Below are 18,131 nucleotides of genomic sequence, written 5' to 3'. Positions count from 1 at the left end.
GTCAGTCTTCTGATCGTAAACGTGGGCATCTGGGAAGAAAGCTATGGTGGATGTCTTCTGTACACATGGTCAATTTCACACTTAGACCAGAGGAAGGCTTTGTCATCCCTCTGAGCCTCACCCCTGGGGAGCAGGGAGACTTGGCCATTTTCCCATGGGTCTGAGGCTGCTGCCTTAGACATGGCTGTGCCCATGTCAGCAGCACGCATTTATTCATGCTGATACCCTAGTCTGTCCCACCAAAAGCTCATGTTACCTGGAACCAGGAGTAAAGGAGAGGGGCAAGTTATATATGAGTGACTTGGGAACAGTAGAGACCTGACTCATGGGTGACACTGATGGTCCCTCTAACGAAGAATCATGTCCCCTCACTTGGCTTTGAGCACCTTGAGTGAGAGAAGGGGCTCTACTGCTTTCTGTCGCCACCATTGACAGCTCAGCTCAGGCCCGGACCTGCGAGCTGGAGTCATGGTAAGACTGGCAGGGTCCCTGTTCTTGCATCCCCCACTATATGCACACTTGGAGTACCTTTCTGGGAGCAGATATAGATGAAGACCAACTGACTGGTTCTGTCACTACTTCATCTTCCACCTTGTGGGTCAGCAGCTATTCGTATTCTATTTGCTAAGAGACTGGAAGCTTAGGAAAGTTTAGAAATTTCCCCAGGATCCCCAAGCTGGAAAATGGCAGTACTGGAAGAGGCGTCTACAGCCTCTAGCCTCTCTGACATGATTCCTCTTAAGCATCAGACTCAAGAAAACTGTGCATCCATTCCACACTGGATATTTCTTTTCCCTCAACTAGTTGTGTGACCACAGCCAAGTCACACAACCTCTTTGACCCTCACTTTACAGAGCTTTAAAATGGGAGAGCTGGGCGAGGTCATCAAAGTATCATTTTCATTAGTAGTGTTTGTTGGACATCTGCCATGTGCCTTGTGTTAAGTATAACTCGTAGTCCACAAATACCATCTGGTCAGTGCTTTGGAATCCAAAGTTCTGGAGGGTGTTAGTAAACAGCAACAACTCTGACCACAGCATACAATGCAGCAATCGCTTAGTGAGTATTGGCTATACGCACAGCAGGACCTTACCTACTCCCCAGAGCCCCCCCCCCGGGGGGGGGTCCTCCTGCTCTCATTTTACATACAGCAAAACCAGAGCTCAGCACAAGGGCAAAATGAAAATACAAGAATCCAAGGACTCAGGGGCTGGAGAGATGGCTCAGCAATTAAGAACACTGGCTGCTCTTCCAGAGGACACAGGTTCAATTCCCAGCACCCACATGGCAGTTCACAACTATCTGTAACTCCAGTTCCAGGGGATCTGACAGCCTCACACCAATGTACATAAAATAATTTTTTTTTTTAAAAATCCAAGGACTCATTTTGGGTTAGACCCAGATTGCTAGCCACTGTGCCAGACTGCCCTGAAGCTATTGATCATCTTCTGTAGGAGTGCCCATCCCTTTTCTCTCTGTCATCCAGAGGGCAGTCCAATGGTTTCTTAAATGATGAAGGTTTTCCTCCAGTCCATACTGTTCATGGATGTTTGCTGGCACGTTTTGCAGATACGGAAATCTGAGTCCTTGCCAAAACGCCAGCCTCTGGACCCCAGTGCAGGCCTACCAAGTCACTCTAGCCAAGAGGACCGAGAGTCTGCATTTCCCACAACCCCAGAGTCATACTCTACCTAAGAATCAAGACCTGGTGGCATGTACAGTTTATCATCTACATGACACCCAGAAGCCTTCTCTCTAATTCAGTTCTCTGATGGTTGAAATCCCTGTGGTAGGAAAATCCCTCATCACAGGAACACACTTCTGTATTCAGTGTCCTTAAGAAAGAGCCAGCGTCTTGGTGTGAGCTCCGTTATCCTGGAGGAGCCTGGTGCTGGCTGAATGGCTTTGTGTCCACGGTGTATATAACGTTTTCTCTGGGATGGGATCCCTTGCAGGATGACTACCCTGAGCATTGTTGTCTCTGACTGTCAGGGCTGTGATGTTTTGGTAGGCTGCCTGGAGAGATGGCCATGCAGCAGAAACCTCAGCCCCTCAGAAAGTACCTCACAGATGGAGTTGTAACCCAGCATCCTCAGCGAAGAGGGTTTGGAGAGGAAGCGGCATCGCCTCTGCCACCTCCCTCCTGCCCTGGTGTAGTTGGTTGTTTTTTACTCTTTACTCTTAGGGGGCCCGCCACCCAGCTCCCAAATAAACACATGGAAGCTTGTTCTTACTTATAAATGCCCGGCCTTAGCCTGGCTTATTTCTTGTCAGCTTTTCTTAACTTAAATTATCCCGTCTACCTTTGCCTCCGGGCTTTTATCTTTCTCTGTTCTATATACCTGTGTTTACTTCTTACTCCATGGCTGGCTGTGTAGCTGGGTGGCTGGTGACTGGCCCCTGATGTCCTTCTCTCCTTTTCTTGCTCCTTCATCCTCTCTTCCCAGATTTCTCCTCCTATTTATTCTTTCTGCCTGCCAGCCCTGCCTATCCTTTCTCCTGCATTGCTATTGGCTGTTCAGTTCTTTATTAGACCAATCAGGTGTTTTAGACAGGGAAAGTAACACAGCTTCATAGAGTTGAACAAATGCAGCATAAAAGAATGCAACACATCTTTGCATCGTTAAACAAATGTTCCACAGCATAAACGAATGTAACACATCTTCAACTAATATTCCACAACAGCCGGGCGGTGGTGGCGCACGCCTTTAATCCCAGCCCTTGGGAGGCAGAACCAGGCGGATCTCTGTGAGTTCGAGGCCAGCCTGGGCTACCAAGTGAGTTCCAGGAAAGGCGCAAAGCTACACAGAGAAACCCTGTCTCGAAAAACCAAAAAAAAAAAAAAAAAAAAAAAAAAATATTCCACAACACCCTGGCCTCCAAGATGCTGGATTAAGCCTGAGATGTGGTAAGAGATTAAAGCTTGGGAGTTTGAGCTTTGAAGATAGATCCAAGGCCTGTCCTTGGCACGTTTTTCTCTTCCTCTGAGCTTTGATTTCCTCTTTCCTAGGGGAGTGGAGGTTGTCTTAATTATTGTTCTATTGCTGTGAAGAGACACCGTAGCCAAGGCAACTTATAGAGGGAAGTATTTAATTGAGAGCTTGCTTACAGTTTTAGAGGGTTAGAAAATTATCATCATGGCAAGGAGCGTGGCATCAGGCAGGCAGGCATGGTGCTGGAGCAGTTGCTGAGAGCTCACACCTAGTCTTCAAGTTGTAGCCAGAAAGAGAGAAGAGACTGGGCCTGGTGAGGGCTTTTGAAACCCCAAAGCCTACCCCCAGTGACACACCTCCTAATCCTTCCCAAACAGTTCCATTAACTGGGACAGGCATTCAAATATATGAGCCTGTGGGGGCCATTCTCATTCAAACCACCACAGAGCTTTAAACAAAATAATGTGCAGAAACCGCCCAGCACAAGGTGACTGGTCAGTCCCAAGGAAAGGTCCTGTTCATTTACTGCAAGTGGCGCTTTCTCTCTGGGAGAAAGAAAGCACCATGGCCTGGGTAGCAGTCCATACTCTCCATCATCATCTCCCTTAGTTCCTCCTTCTCTATCTAGTTGGAATCTAGTGATCCATCTCTGTTCAGGAATCAGTCCTTTCAGTCTGGAAGGGTAGCTCAGTGGTAGAGCACTTGCCTAGCATGCCCAAGTGCCCTGAGTTTAATCCCCATTGGGGGGAGGGGTACTTAGAAGTCAAGGTTTCATGTGTGTGATCAAAGACCAGGAAGGAAACAGAAATCACCTTGCAGAGCTTGATACCAAAGCCCCTGTGATAACCTCAGAGAATTCACTCAGAACCTAGTTGTGCCTATAGAAAGGGCAACCAAGCTATGTCCAGAGCAATAAATATAAGTGCAGCTTCTGGAGAGGCCAGAATGATGCTGCCCTTGGGCACTTGCCTGGGGATTGGAAACACCTGGGGATCCCACAATATTTTCCGGGTGACCACGAGATCAAAGCTACTTTTGTGTTGCCTTTTTATTGTTGTTTGTTGGGATCTGTGACCTCAGGCTGGTCTCTAACTCTCTGGGCTCAAGCTACCCCCTTGCCTCAGGCTCCCAGGTGCTAGAACTTCAGGTATGCACGGCCAAAACCTGGCTCAAAAGTATTTCAACATAGTTCTAAATACACAGTGTGCCTTCTTCGCGCTCCTTCTGTGCAGGTATGCAGGGACAGTGTCTGGGGCACGTGACGATGGCAGCCCTGAAGGCTGCTGGGATGCGTGTGTATCTTTGTGGTGTATCAATCTCTGGGTTTAATTGTTGTGTAGCACTGATAGGCACAACCCACTGCAAATGAAAGCTTCTTGGGACCCTGTTCTAAAAGTATAAAAGAATTTTGAGACCGAAAAAAAAAAAATAGAATGCCTGGTGTAAGGCTGTTCTGCCCGGTACCCCTAGGGTTCTGACAGAGCAGGTCAACAAGGCTGCACTGTTGTATTTACACCATGACCGTCTCCCTTGTGAGTGGTTAGGTATGAATGTGAATACCAGAGTGTGTGTGTGTCTGTGTGTCTGTGTGTCTTGTGTGTGTAGAGAAACAGACAGACAGACAGACACAGAGACACAGACAGAGAGAGGACAGAATGCCTGCTGGGACAATACCCTCTTTATTTTCTCTAATTGCCAGAGCAACCAGCTTGACATACTGTCCAGCACATGTTTTGAGATCATCTTAACTGAAATCCATGTATCCCTGAGGTCCAGCAAGGTCCGTGATTCCTTCCAGGAAGTCGGAGTTGGGCTCTAGCGAAACTTAAATAGTTCCTGCTCTTAAGAGGGGAGCTACTACCCATTCAGACCCTCACCTCTGTGGCCCTGGGGACTCGGGCCCTGGGGACAACAGGTCTCCTCCTCTGCAGCCTTCCGAGTCACAGCTGGGAAGCAGTGGGCTCCACTCCTTTGAAACTGTGCAGGTCCCTTGGCTGTGCTCGGCCTCAGCGGGCATCCTAGAAAATGGGGCTCCCTGTCAGACCCCTCACAGCAGCCTGGTGGGGATGAGTTAGGAAGTGCTCGGAAAGCAGCTTCCACGGGGCCGGTGGCTGGAATGTTCCCGAGGCAGAGGTCCCATCTGAATTGTCAACCTTAGTTCACTGGCTCCAACTTTAGGATAATGCCTAAATGCCGCCGAGAGACGACGTCACTATCCGTCCCCAACAGTGCCGCCGTACAAAAGATGTCTGTTTGAAACAAAGTCCAGCAGGAAGCACTCTGCGGAGCAGGCTGCAGCCTAGACTCTTAGAAAGTGAGGCACCTAGTTTAGCCCACCTTTGGGAAGCCTTTTGCACACCCGACGTGAGTGGGGTGAATTCACGAGCAGCAAGGATGCCTGAAGCGTGGTGTAAGAACACAACATAACCATAACAGCCCCTTGCGAGGTGTGTTATGCTTAGCCTGTTTAGAGAGGAAGAAACCGAGTCCCTGGGAAGTTAGGCAGCTTGTAGAAAGTCCCACAACCCCGAATTGAAGCCTGGTACCCTGGGTCTCTAGAGTAAGGATGCTCCTAGGATCCCAGCCTTTGCACATTCACATCAACACCTTCTTGCCTCCTGGGAAGGAGAGAAACTAGTGGATCTGAGAGTTGGGTCCTAAGCAGAAGTGCAAGCCCTTCTAGGTGCTTCTGGGTGGCCTCTCTGTCTTAGTTCCTTTAGCTAAAAAGTGAGGTGACCCTGACACATACCTCAAAATTGTTGGTAGGATCAAAGACGACACTGCAAGGCAGTATACCCCGGCTAAGAAAACAGAACGAGGAGTCGATAGCTATTTGTATTTAACTTATTTGTGTCTTCATTCCATTCTTTATATAATAGAGATAATAAAATGCTTGATCTGCGGTTTAGAGGATAGAAGTCTTGTTAGCACAGCTCATAATAACTGTTCAACACAAGTTACCATGTGCAAGTAGCTGTCATAAAGCAGGGATGTGCTGCTGCTGTGGTGAAGCTGGCCGTTGGCACTCAGGCAAAAGAGGTCCTATAAGGGACAGAGAAATGTCAGTGACGTAATGGTCTTGGCATGCTGCTGTCTTTCAAGGACTCTCTGCTCTGAGATCTGGGGTCTCTGACCTGGGAACTTGCCAGAAGCACAGAATCCCGGCTCCCACCCGAGACCTCCTGAACCAGAATTTGCATTTTGGCAAGAATCCACATGATTCCTATGCACACGTAGGCTCCAGACGTACCAGTGTATGGGTGGAAAGGACAGCCGTGATAGCTTTGGGCATGGAGCAGGAAGGGTTAATGTTTCGTTTGGCTCTGGCACAGGAAACAGAAGGTTCCAGAGATTGAAGCATGTGAATGGATGAAACAGGAAGGCTTCCTTCCTGCTTGTGTTCTAGGCAGCTGGGGACTCTGGCTGAGATATGTTCGGAGCTCCTGTGACTGCAAATCAGGCTGAGGCAAACGAAAGCCATCCTGGTCCTGCTCGGCGTGGCCTGGGCTCAGATGTGCCAACATGGAGGCCCAGTCCTCAGGCCAAGGCCATCCGAGGTCTAAGGCAGAGTAGGAAGGCGGGAGGAAAGCCACCAGGTTTTGAGCAGGGCCCTCCCCAGAGAGGTTGGTGACCAGCTGTGGGACAGCTGTGTGGGAGGCCCTTGGTCTCCATGTAAACAAGGCCCTGCCTTCTGGTCCCTGTTGTCCCTGGGCGGGGGCAAGATCTTAACTCAGGGCCTCACTGTCCCTCCCCAGTGTTGGAGCAGCTAATCCCAGAGCTCACCGGGCTCCTCAGCCTCCTGGACCATGAGTACCTCAGTGACAGCACCCTGGAGAAGAAGATGGCTGTGGCCTCCATCCTGCAGAGCCTGCAGCCCCTCCCAGGTCAGCCCCGAGGAGTCCCCCTTACACCGACAGCAATGGCACCGTTCACCCCAGAGCCTGTGTAAGGGCATGTCTAAGCCTCATAGCATAGCAGGTACTATGCTGTGACCCGACATGCTCATCCACCCAGGCCCTGCCTCTCCACTGCAGTCTTGTTTATGCTCCATGCCCTCCTCCATCCCCAGCCCTCCACAGACTCACACAGAACATGCACACTCATATAGTCACCACCCATGATTCACAGCATAACGCTCTCACACATAATGCGCCACATATACCAACACATTACACACAGTAAGCACTAACATATACCATACATACATATGGCACATACACATATAAACACATGCTTTGGCTACACTGTAATGTATACATGTGAGTGTGCAACGTGCAGTCGCAAGTAGACGGACGCTCCTGTGTGCTCTCTGACACACGCATCCCCCACCAGGAAAACATCTCCCACGACTTTGCACATGCCCCTCTAAAGCCGTGTAAGGGTGCCTCGCTGCCTACCTAGCAGCTTGCCCCAGCCTGGAACATTGCAAGTCAGCAGACGGTGTACTCTGTCTTCGTGGCTAACAAACTGCACCCCATCCTTGCAGGACTCCTGGAGTCTGAGGGATGAGGTTGAAAGTCACCACTGAGTAACGCTGAGCCATACTCTCCCCCAAACAGAATGTCACCTGCCGCCTCACAGGATCATTGCGGGGTGGGGGTGAGGGGGTGACAAAGGTTCTTCCTCACTGGAGCCCTGTTTCCTCACCAACCCTGAGGCTTCTGGGTGCCCTTCCATGTGGAGGCAGAGATCACGATCACAGTAGAAAGAGGTGAGGCAGCCTTCCCTCCTCACTGGTGTGTCCTCCTCCCTCAGCAAAGGAAGTCTCCTTCCTGTATGTGAATACAGCGGACCTGCACTCGGGACCCAGCTTTGTGGAGTCTCTCTTTGAAGAATTTGGTAAGTTGCCTCTCCTAACTTTAGCCGTGAACACATACACACACACACACACACACACACACACACACACACACACACACACACACACGTACACACAGGGTCCCAGCCTTATGCCGCTCCTGGTTTTCACACTGAGCCATTAAGTCTCCTTGGGCTGCTGGGCCCAGGCAGCTCTGAAAGCCTGATTCTGTGCTTACAGACTTACCCCGAGCTTGCAGGAGTGAACGTGAGAGCCAAATAGCAGAGCACAGAGTGGGTACCCTGCAGACACTGCCGTCCATCAGCCGTGGCCACTGAGCCTGGCTGAGAGTTGGTTGCAGAAAATAGGAACTAGAAGTGGCTGCCTGGCCTGAGAGCAGCCAGCTGGCTTGTGGGAGAGAAGGTACCATGCAGCCATCCTAGAGAAGAAAGAACTATTTATCTAACTAAGGAGAGATGCATGGTTTAGGAGAGTTTTGAGACGACAGTCCCTGTACAGCAGAGGGACACAGGAACCCTATGGGCATGCACATACACAGGAAACCCCGTGCCCCTGTGTCATACTCTCAAAGACCTCCAAAGCACCCCACAAAGATGTTGTAGTGTGATCTCTGCCTGGAAGCCAGGCAAGACAGGTCAGTGCGCCCTGCCTACAGAAGCAGCCCGGGGCTCTCTGTTCAGCTGCTTGTGCAGGTTGCTAATGATGGAGGAAGTAGGGCCTGCCTGGCTTCCCAGGCCGGCCTCCGGACCCCAAACCCAGCCATCTTTCTCCTCTGCCACCTTGGTTCTCTCTGCAGACTGTGACCTGGGTGACCTTCGGGATATGTCGGATGATGGGGAGCAACCCAGCAAGGGAGCCAGCCCTGAGCCAGCCAAGAGCCCGTGTCTGAGAAGTGTGAGTCCTAGCCCTGAATAGTGAGGGTGAGGGAAGCTCTTGCTATAGCCCCAGGGGCCACTGCTGCTGTGCAGGACCCTCTTCCCTCCATGGTGATGGTTAAGGGCAGATATAGTGCCGTGTGGACCATGGCATGCCTCCTGTGGTGCCTGCAGACTAGGGAGATGGTCATGAGCCGAGTCTGCACCCTCTGGCCCAAAGGACGTCACCACCCAGCCTCAGGTTATACACACAGGTGAGAGGGAAAGCTCTGGGCTAGGAAGGGGGGCTTCTGCCATCCCCACTGCTCTGCTTGAGGCCGTGAGCAAAACACTTTTCTTGGAGCCTGAGTTTTTCACACCTACAAAGTAAAGGATTCGATCTAGGGTCCCCAACCGTGGGACTACAGAGTTAGAGACAAGCTTTGCTTGTCAACCGTAGACACTTAGCATCATCACCTCCGTCACAGGTACTAGTTGTTAGTTTGCTATGCCCTTTACATGCACACAGCAACCAAATGTGTGTGGCGCATTTGCCGTTCCCATTTTACAGATGAGGCCCGGAGAGGGTTCAGTGATACACCCCGTGTCCCGCAGCTAGTAAAGGACAGCACTGAGCTGAAAAGCTGAGGTTTCCTGACCCCAAATTTCACCGCTCACCCAGTTATATGCCTCGTGTTTCCTTGTTCTGTTGCTCCTTGTGTGGTGGCAGAGCTCACACCAATGTTGGAGAACTGTGGGTGTGCCTACTCACTCAGAAGCACAACAGCCACTCTGGGCGATCTGCAAAAACTCTCGGACGTTACAAAGGAGCTCCGACGCTTGCAGGATTTCCAGAAGCAGAACAGCGTGAATGGGCTCTTGGGTTGCCAGCTCCGGGTCTAGTAAATGCTATGGGCTCCACCAGGCACAGCAGCACATGCTGTAATCCCAGCACGCAGCGGGCAGAGGCGGGAGCATTGCAGCTCAGGACCAGCCTGGGCTACATAATGAGACCTCAAAACACAAAAACAGCTTAGAGGTTCACATTCAGACTGCCTCCTTGGAACCCTGGCCTCCTGCCCACCAGTCTCCCTCCCTCCCTCCCTCCCTCCCTCCCTCCCACCACCTGCTCCCTTCTGCTGTGCTCACAGCCACCTTGCTTCACACGCCTTATGTGTTCCACTGCAGACAGCTGACGTGCCTCCACCCCTGCCCAACAAGCCTCCACCCGAGGATTACTATGAAGAAGCCCTTCCCCTGGGGCCCGGCAAGTCCCCTGAGTACATCAGCTCTCAGAGTAAGTTCTGCTCACTCCATGGCTTATAGGATTCCCTCCTTGAGAATCAGCAGGTCATAAGCCACTGCCTGCCCGGCTCCATCACCCTTGCCTGGGAGGGGCTGCCCTGAGCTCCTAACCGTGGGATCAGTGGCGTGGCCCAGGGGCTTGGCTTCTAGCCTCAGTTCTGTGGCTTGAGACGGACCCTTCTGAGGATCTCTGTCCTCCACCCTCGAAATAACAGGGAGGCACTAGCTCCATTCATAAAAGGGTGCTAGGACATTAAGTGACAGCCATTAGCCCGGCTTCCAACTCTCTCACCCCTTCGGTTTGTGGTGTCATGGTTTTTTTTCTGTGTGCGCACATGGATGGATCCTGTTACCAAGTCAGCACATCATTGGATGTGGCCCATGGCCTAAACCAAGCTTCACCGTTCAGCCTCCAGCCCCAGGGAGTCATACAGTGGTACAGGCAGAAACAGTAGAGGCTTGATTTATGTATAGTTCAACCATCTTTTTAAAAACTATGAATATTTTATATTTATCATGATCTACTTATAGCATAGTGCTCATAAATAGCATATATACCGTTTATACATAAATATGTATTTTAAAATTCTGTGTACGTACTTTTACTGATGGGATACATTATCTTAGAGAAATCTCTGAAGTTAGCCCCAAAAGAGAGTCCTTGTTCTTCCATTGACTTCCCCAGTGTGCAGCAGGTGGACCTGATATTGTACAGGGAAACTGGGTTTAGATGTCCAAGCATGCGCAGCTGAGTCTGCAGCTGGTCATGTCAGTGTTCCACTTCCCTGCCGTCCCGCGGCACAGCAGAGTGTTGTCCACTTGCCAAACTGGAAATCAAACAGGTCCACCCCATCAGAAGCTACAGACTCACATGGTAGACGTGAATGGCACAGTCATGAAGAAAATCAGGCACAGAACACTCTTCAGAACAGGATTTCATTTGTTTGTTTTTTCTAACAGGATATACTCACTCATGCATTGTTTTGGGGTTGTTTTTTTTTTTTGCAAAGTTTCTGTTTGTTTGTTTGTTTGTTTGTTTGTTTGTTTGTTTGTTTGAAACAGGGTTTCTCTGTGTAACAGCCCTGGCTGTCCTGGAACTCACTCTGTAGCCCAGGCTGGCCTTGAACTCACAGAGATCTGCCTGTCTCTGCCTCCCGAGTGCTGGGATTAAAGGTGTGTGCCGGCACTAGTTTTAACAATTTTTCTAGGACATGCAAGAAACTAGTAACAGGATTTTTCTATGGGAAATGAATAAAAAGCCAGGTGGGACACTGGACAGATAGCTCAGTGACATAGCCCTTGTACAAAAAAGTAATTAATAATAACAGATGAATGTGATGTGTAATTTGAGAATACTTCTTATTTAAGCCAGTTAGATGGCATTCACTAAAATCCCAGCTGCTAAGAACCTGAGGCAGGAGGATTGCTTGAGCCCGGGAGTTGGAGGCCCCTTCTCAATAGAAGACAGTGAAGGCAGGAAGGATGAAAAGGAGGGATGCAGGAAATAAATCTGGGTGAAGGGGAAATATTCTTTTATTCACGCTCTTTTGAACTGCTTGTATTTTTCCCTTGGGCGAAGGTATTTCCATGATAAAATAGAAGATTAACTGTCGCACTGTTTTGAAAAGTCTCCACCCATGGTGTGGTGTGCATTTAGTGTTACACAGCTACCGTCGCTGTCTAGTCCCCAAGCGTTTCCATCATCCCCAAAAGAAACTGAACCATGAAGCAATCCCTCCTCAGTCACTGCTTCTCCCCCCCAACGTCCCCAGCCTCTGTCAGTCACCTACCAGCGTTCTGGCAATACAGCTTTGCCTGTTCTGGACATTTCACATAAATGGAATCATCTGACACGTGGCCTTTCTGGATTGACTTCTTGCACTTAGCATAGTGTTTTCAAGATCCATCCGTGTTGGAGTGTGAATCAGAGAGTGCTTCCTCCAATGGCCGATACTCTTTTCTGAGGACATACCACATCCAGTTTATCTTTCCATCAGCTGATGGCATTTATGCTGTTTATACCTTTTGCCTGGGGAGAGGTTGAACCAAGTGATCTGTGGTCCTCTTCAGGCTCTGAGTCTCCAGTTCCCTGTCACAGAGCTGAAGCAGGCAACTTTTCCTATCTGGTCCATTAAGGGCAAAGGAAGAAAGGGACAAGGTACTTGCTGAGACCCAAGTTCTACGTCAAGCACCTTGGCAAGAAGAGGCTCCCTAACGTTCCCAGAGAGCTTACGTCTCTCATACAGGGCAGGGAAGCCTCCTCCTGGGAAGGCCGGAAGGGAGGGCCTCAGGAAAGACCATGGACCCAGTGAGGGGAGAGCCTACTACCAAGCCAGCCAGAGTGTTCTTCCTCTCTCACACATACACAGTCTAGCCATGATGTTATATTTTGCCCCCACATGCCCCACTCCGCATCTGCCAACTCCTCCAGTCCACCTTGCCCATCATGCTGCCGACACGTAGGCCTCAGAGAGGCAAAGGCAGGCTCTGAGCCTTGCTTGGGAGTGAGCCGAGTATCCCATTAGCTAGGGACTACAGTACAGCTTTCCTCAGGAAACAGATGGACAGGAGGAACCCAACAACCCCGAGTCAGCGCTCTGAAGAACCGTGTGATGAGAGAGTGAGCCAACCTGGGTGAATGAAGGCATCCGGCTCACTTCTGATCCCGCCTCAGCCGCTGGCAATCTCTGTAGGTCTCTTGCCCTGGGTGTAAAATGGAACCAAGCGCCTCCTTTGTTTGGAGCAGGTACCCTACACCCTGCAGTACAGAGACCAGAGCTATGATGAGAACATTCATACACACTCAGTTCCATTCGAAGATGAGAGGAAACATCTTTGAGCTGGGTCTGGAAGGTGGGGAGTATCCTCTGATAAGAGTGTTGGAAGACACAGAGAACAGGATGAACACAGGCCTGGAGGTCTGGCGAGGTCCAGCGACGCAGTTTGTAGTGACAGGTCTGTAGGGTTAGGTGAGGAGCCACAGCAGACCAGATGTAGAGGTAGAGCCCACCCCCCCCCCCGACTCAGGCAGAGGCTGCCCTGAGTCCCCCACTCTCTGTCCCTAGGGCTTTCCCAGCCCTGCCTCTGGATTCTGCCCGTATTTCTATAAGCTCAACTCTTTCCAACATCCCCACAGATGGCTGCAGCCCAGCCCAGTCGATTGTGGACGGTTACTATGAGGATGCCGACAGCAGCTACCCCACGACGAGGGTGAATGGAGAGCTGAAGAACTCCTGTATGTACCAGGCAGCTGCTCACACAGCTGTCCGGAAGAGCTGGTCCTAGGCATGCACACACCCACAACCCCTTACCAGACTGTGATCACTAAAGAGGTCCCAAAGCCCTCTTCTCAGTGGGTTCAGCGGGGAAAAAAAACACTGGAAAGGGAGTCACTTGAGGCTTTGCCTGACCTGGTTCTTGATGACTGATCATAGGCAAATTCAGTTTCCTTATCTGTCCTGGGGATTTGGATTTTGCGGATGGCCTGAGACAGTGGCTGTGGATGGTAATGAGGTCGGGCGATAGCAGAAGTTTACCGAGCACTTGCTGGTATAAGACGCTTAGCTGAACATTGTCCGTGCCGCGGGGTCCACGGCACCAGATAAAATAGCATCTGGTATTTATCATGACTGCATATTGGTGAGGAACCCCACGAAGTGAAATCACTAAGACCCCATCACAGAAGCAGGTCCAGAGCAAAGCTTTTGAGTAAGGCCTCTAGTCCATCCTTGTCCTTCCTCTGCCTCCCATAGCTCGGGCCCAGAGCAGGCTGCCTGCCAGGGTTAGAAGGGGCCTGGGGGGAGGGGGGCACCGAGACTGAAGGTCCTTTCCCGTGACACCCACAGACAATGACTCTGACGCCATGAGTAGCTCCTATGAATCTTACGATGAGGAGGAGGAGGAAGAGAAGGGGCGTCGGCCCAGGCACCAGTGGCCCTCGGAGGAGGCCTCCATGCACCTGGTTAGGGATTGCAGGATATGTGCCTTCCTGCTCCGGAAAAAGCGCTTCGGGCAGTGGGCCAAGCAGCTGACGGTCATCAAGGGGGAGCAGCTACTGGTGAGTGCCTCCCTGGCGGCCGGTGGGTGTGCCTTTACGTGCCTGAGGGTGTGAGTGGTCTGTGTACACGCGCTCCAGCACACACACACACACACACAAAACCTTGAAAATCAGATGGAGGCTTACCTAGTTTTTCTTTCCAGATTTTTTCTTAATTACTTTAAAACATTTATTGGTCTTTATTATACAAGTTAATATACCTCATTCATAAACTAGGGGAAGGGCGAGGCACGTAGCTCAGTGTCCAAGTACTTGCCTAGCATGCACAAGACCAGAATTCAGTCCCCAGTACCACAAAAGTGAAATAAATAAATAAAACTCACTAGGAAAAGATAAGAAAATGATTTACAAAGAAATATCTCTGCTTATTACCCCAGCGCTTTGGAGGCTATGGGGGGGGGGGGATTTTCATGAGTTCAAGGCCAGCCAGGGCTACATAGCAAGACCCTGGAATGAGACAGAGCAAAATAATGAATGAATCTCATTGACTAAGAGTTGACTGGAGGCATGGCTCCGCAGTTATGAGCATGGACTGATCTTGCAAAGGACCTGGGATGGATTCCCAGCACCCACATGGTGGTTCACAGCCATCTGTAACTCTAGTTCCAGGGGATCTGGTAGCCTCCTCAGGCACTGCACAAATAGGGTGCACAGACATGCATGCAGGCAAAACACCCGGAAACATAAAATTAAAATAAGAATGACTCCGTTTCCACTCTCATCTTCACACATCTGTTTATAAAGCAATGCCCTCCAGTATAACTGTATAACTCATTCTCTTAAAGGAAGCTTTCCTTTTGGGGCACTGTGTCTTGTTACTGTTGTCCCTAAAGAAGATCCACTGCCAGGTGGTGGTGGCACACACTCTAATCCCAGCACTTGGATGGCAGAGGCAGGTGGGTCTCTGAGTCCAAACCAAAAGAACTGGAAACACACCCATCATGACCTTTGGATTGGCCTTGGACTGCCGTCAGTCTTCACTGCCCAGAGTGAGAAAAAGTTTCAAAGCCATGCATGTTAACCGTGGCTTGCAGACAGATTAAAACACTTTGAGAGACAGAGACAGAGACAGAGGGATGCGGGAGGGAGAAACAGCTATTATCTTTTCCCCCAGTTAGGTTCATTTTCCTACTCTGGGTTTCTTTGTGCGGTCGTGGCTGTTCCAGAACTCACTCTATAGACCAGGCTGGCCTGGAACTCACAGAAATCTGCCTGCCTCTACCTCCCGAGTGCTGGGATCAAAGGTGTGCACCACCACCCAGATATGTTTCCATTCTTCCGCCCCCCCCCCCCCCCCCCCCCCGCCCCTTTCTCTATTGTGTTTGACTGCCAGGCCCTCCAGCCCCAAGGAGACAGAGTGACCGGGGAAGGCAGCCAGTGACAGCCCAACTCCAAAGGGAACGCTTTCATAATTCTCCAGAAGAGGAGCCGGGCCGTGGAAGGGGATTAGCTGGCGTGGGATGAGAGGGTGACAGTGATCAAAAGCTATACATGTCTGGAAGCGTCACTCATAGCGAAACCTGTGATTGGGATGCGGAAAGCTTAAGAAAAGGGTAACACAGCTCGGGGTAAGGGCATCTGTTACCAAGCCCGGTGGCCTGAGCTCAGTACCTGGAACCCACATGGTAGAAGTTGAGAACCAACTCTAGCAAGTCGTCTCTGGCTGCTACATATTTGCCGTGGCATACATGTGCCCCCCTCCCATAAAGAAATAAATGAAAACAAGTTTAAAAAAGAAAAATCATAGTCTGACTTCTTTTATAACATAGTTGAAAGCTCAAAACGGAACACTAGCAAACAGAATCTAGATGCTTATAAAAAAAAAACCAGGACCACTACCGGTTTATTCTGGTCACACAAGGGTGGCCTAACATTCAAACTGCCCCCCTCCACTTGCTTTGTGTGGGTGTAAACCAATGTGTGCGCTTAGGATTGTTTACAGGAGCGTAGGTTAGGGGTTATTTACAGGAGTGTAGACACCTTACCAGTGTATACCCTACTGAAGGAAACGTCTCTCCCTCCCCCAGCAACCATTGTCTACTTCCACATCCTCTTTTGTAGCGTTATTGTCAATTTCTGATGTGGAGGCTGAAGTTGGCCTCCCTATGAGAAAGCCCACCTTCCCAAGGTCAGCAGTGTATACCTGCCAGGATTCACTCCTGATGGTCTGCCATGCAGCCTTTCAGCTGGCATCCTCCCAAGCCAACCTATTTGTTCTCTGGCTTCTTCAACCCACATGGCCTTCCTAGTATTGTGCTATAATCTGCCTTTTCCTCGTGGACAGCTGTGTTGGAAGATTCCCAGAGACCCCGCTCAGGCTTCTCACTGTGAGGTATTATTACTCACACTTGGGCCGAGTAGGGAATCGACTGTGTGTGAGGGTGTCGTCCCTCTCCCACCCTCTACTGCGGGAGGTTCTGACCCCACCCCCATCCCCCTCTCCTCATGCAGTGTTACAAAAGCTCCAAGGACCGGCAGCCACACCTGAGGCTGGCACTAGATGCCTGCACCGTCGTCTACGTGCCCAAGGACAGCCGCCACAAGCGGCATGAGCTGCGCTTCTCCCAGGGGGCCACGGAGGTGTTGGTGCTGGCTCTGCAGAGCAGGGAGCAGGCTGAGGAGTGGCTGAAGGTACGCATGCCCAGGACACACCGGATGCCGCCATCCTGCCCTCCCTCTCTTTCCCCAAGCTGGGGTTCTAACCTTGGTAGTACCAAGCCTTACCTAGGGGAGAAGGGATCCAGGAGGTCCCTGTGCATGACTAAGACTCACATCGAATGGGCCTTGGATATTCACCACAAACATACCTCATACGGGAGGTCTATAATCTTCCCATTATTTAACTTTCCTATACAGCAGCCTGCTGTTTGCCCACCCTACACTCCTGGAATGGTGTGCATCAATGCCTTTGAAAGCTGGTTTTATTATTAGGCCAGCCAGCCCTTCTAATTTAAAAATAGGGGAGGGGGGAATCCCTTTCTTGTTTTGAGATGGGAATGTGCATTGTGGTAATAGCCACTGGAGTCCAGCATCTTTATGATGTCACAGATCCATGAAGCCACCATGTATTAATCACATTGTACCATGCAGTGTGCCAAAGCCTCATGTATATGACCATTAGGGCTGTTATGACTTACATTCAAAGGTGGGTAAACTGAGGCACAGAGAACTTAATGTGATTGCCAAATGTCGCAGACAGCATCAAGTGATTGGGATCAAGATGTGAGGCCAAGTCAGTCTACTCCACAGTAGGCATGGTGGCATAGTAATGATAAGGGAAGACTTTAGTGGTACATGGATTTGAGTTCAAGTTCCAGAAACGAACAACATTCCCTAGCTGTAAGATCTTCTGCCAGGCGGTTGTGGCGCACGCCTTTAATGCCAGCACTCAGGAGGTAGAGGCAGGCGGATCTCTGTGAGTTCAAGGCCAGCCTGGTCTACAAAGTGAGTTCCAGGAAAGGAACAAAGCTACACAGAGAAACCCTGTCTCGAAAAATAAAAAAAATTAAAAAAAAAAGATCTTCTGCAAATGACATTGCTTTCCTGTGCCTCAGTTTCCCCATCTCTTAAATGATTCTTTTAAGGATTTAACAAGAGTTGGCTCAGTGCCTGCTAGACAGTAAGTGAACAGCAGTGTTGGTTAGCTTCTGTTGGTGGTAATCAACAGGGCCCCAGTCCTCTCCAGCAGACCCTCCATTCCTCTACCCCATTGGACACCCCGCTCTCCTCGCTTACCTTCCTGTCGGAACAATGAAACCAAGCTCCCTTCTCCCTTCCTTTCGGTGATAACCAGATCTCCCTGGAATGTCTGGTATTCTCATCCCTACCTTTGTGTCCAGAAGGGAAGGAAGGGAGAGAACTTGCCTTCAGGAGCCTCAGGCTTCAGGCTCCATTTGCATCGGAAGTAGGAGTCTTGGGCCCAGAGTTCAAAGGGATCTGCCTGGCCATTCTAGTCCTCTGTAGCCTAGTCCAAGGCTTATCTAGCAGGCAGCCATGCACTTATTTTGGGGGTCTGGCTCTGCTGCCTCCTACCAGAGCCTTTACCTCCCTGAATCACATCCTCCTCACCTGTAACTTGAGGATCACAGACTGCTGTGGGGATAAATGCTGCTGTCTGGGTGAGCATCAGATGGTGCCTTAGCACTTGCTGTCCTGGAACTCAT

The 18,131-nt window shown here is 50.4% G+C and overlaps 1 protein-coding gene across 2 annotated transcripts in view; it reads left to right on the top strand.

The window, feature by feature from the left end:
- Afap1l1 (actin filament associated protein 1 like 1) overlaps positions 1–18,131 on the top strand; it is a 59,602-nt gene that overhangs the window by 20,408 nt on the left and 21,063 nt on the right. For both annotated transcript variants that reach the window (XM_052742279.1, XM_052742278.1), the window contains exons 2-8: positions 6,689–6,817; positions 7,689–7,772; positions 8,549–8,646; positions 9,795–9,903; positions 13,048–13,146; positions 13,757–13,968; positions 16,420–16,599. In XM_052742279.1, coding sequence (XP_052598239.1) covers positions 6,689–6,817; positions 7,689–7,772; positions 8,549–8,646; positions 9,795–9,903; positions 13,048–13,146; positions 13,757–13,968; positions 16,420–16,599 — 911 coding nt within the window. The remainder of the gene's footprint in view (positions 1–6,688; positions 6,818–7,688; positions 7,773–8,548; positions 8,647–9,794; positions 9,904–13,047; positions 13,147–13,756; positions 13,969–16,419; positions 16,600–18,131) is intronic.

The sequence above is a fragment of the Peromyscus californicus genome, unplaced genomic scaffold, assembly GCF_007827085.1.
Source record: "Peromyscus californicus insignis strain IS unplaced genomic scaffold, ASM782708v3 Scaffold_17__1_contigs__length_78620276, whole genome shotgun sequence".
In the NCBI taxonomy this organism is placed as follows: domain Eukaryota; kingdom Metazoa; phylum Chordata; class Mammalia; order Rodentia; family Cricetidae; genus Peromyscus; species Peromyscus californicus.
Note: the sequence above shows the minus strand (reverse complement) of the source record. Positions and strands in the feature narration are given on the sequence as shown.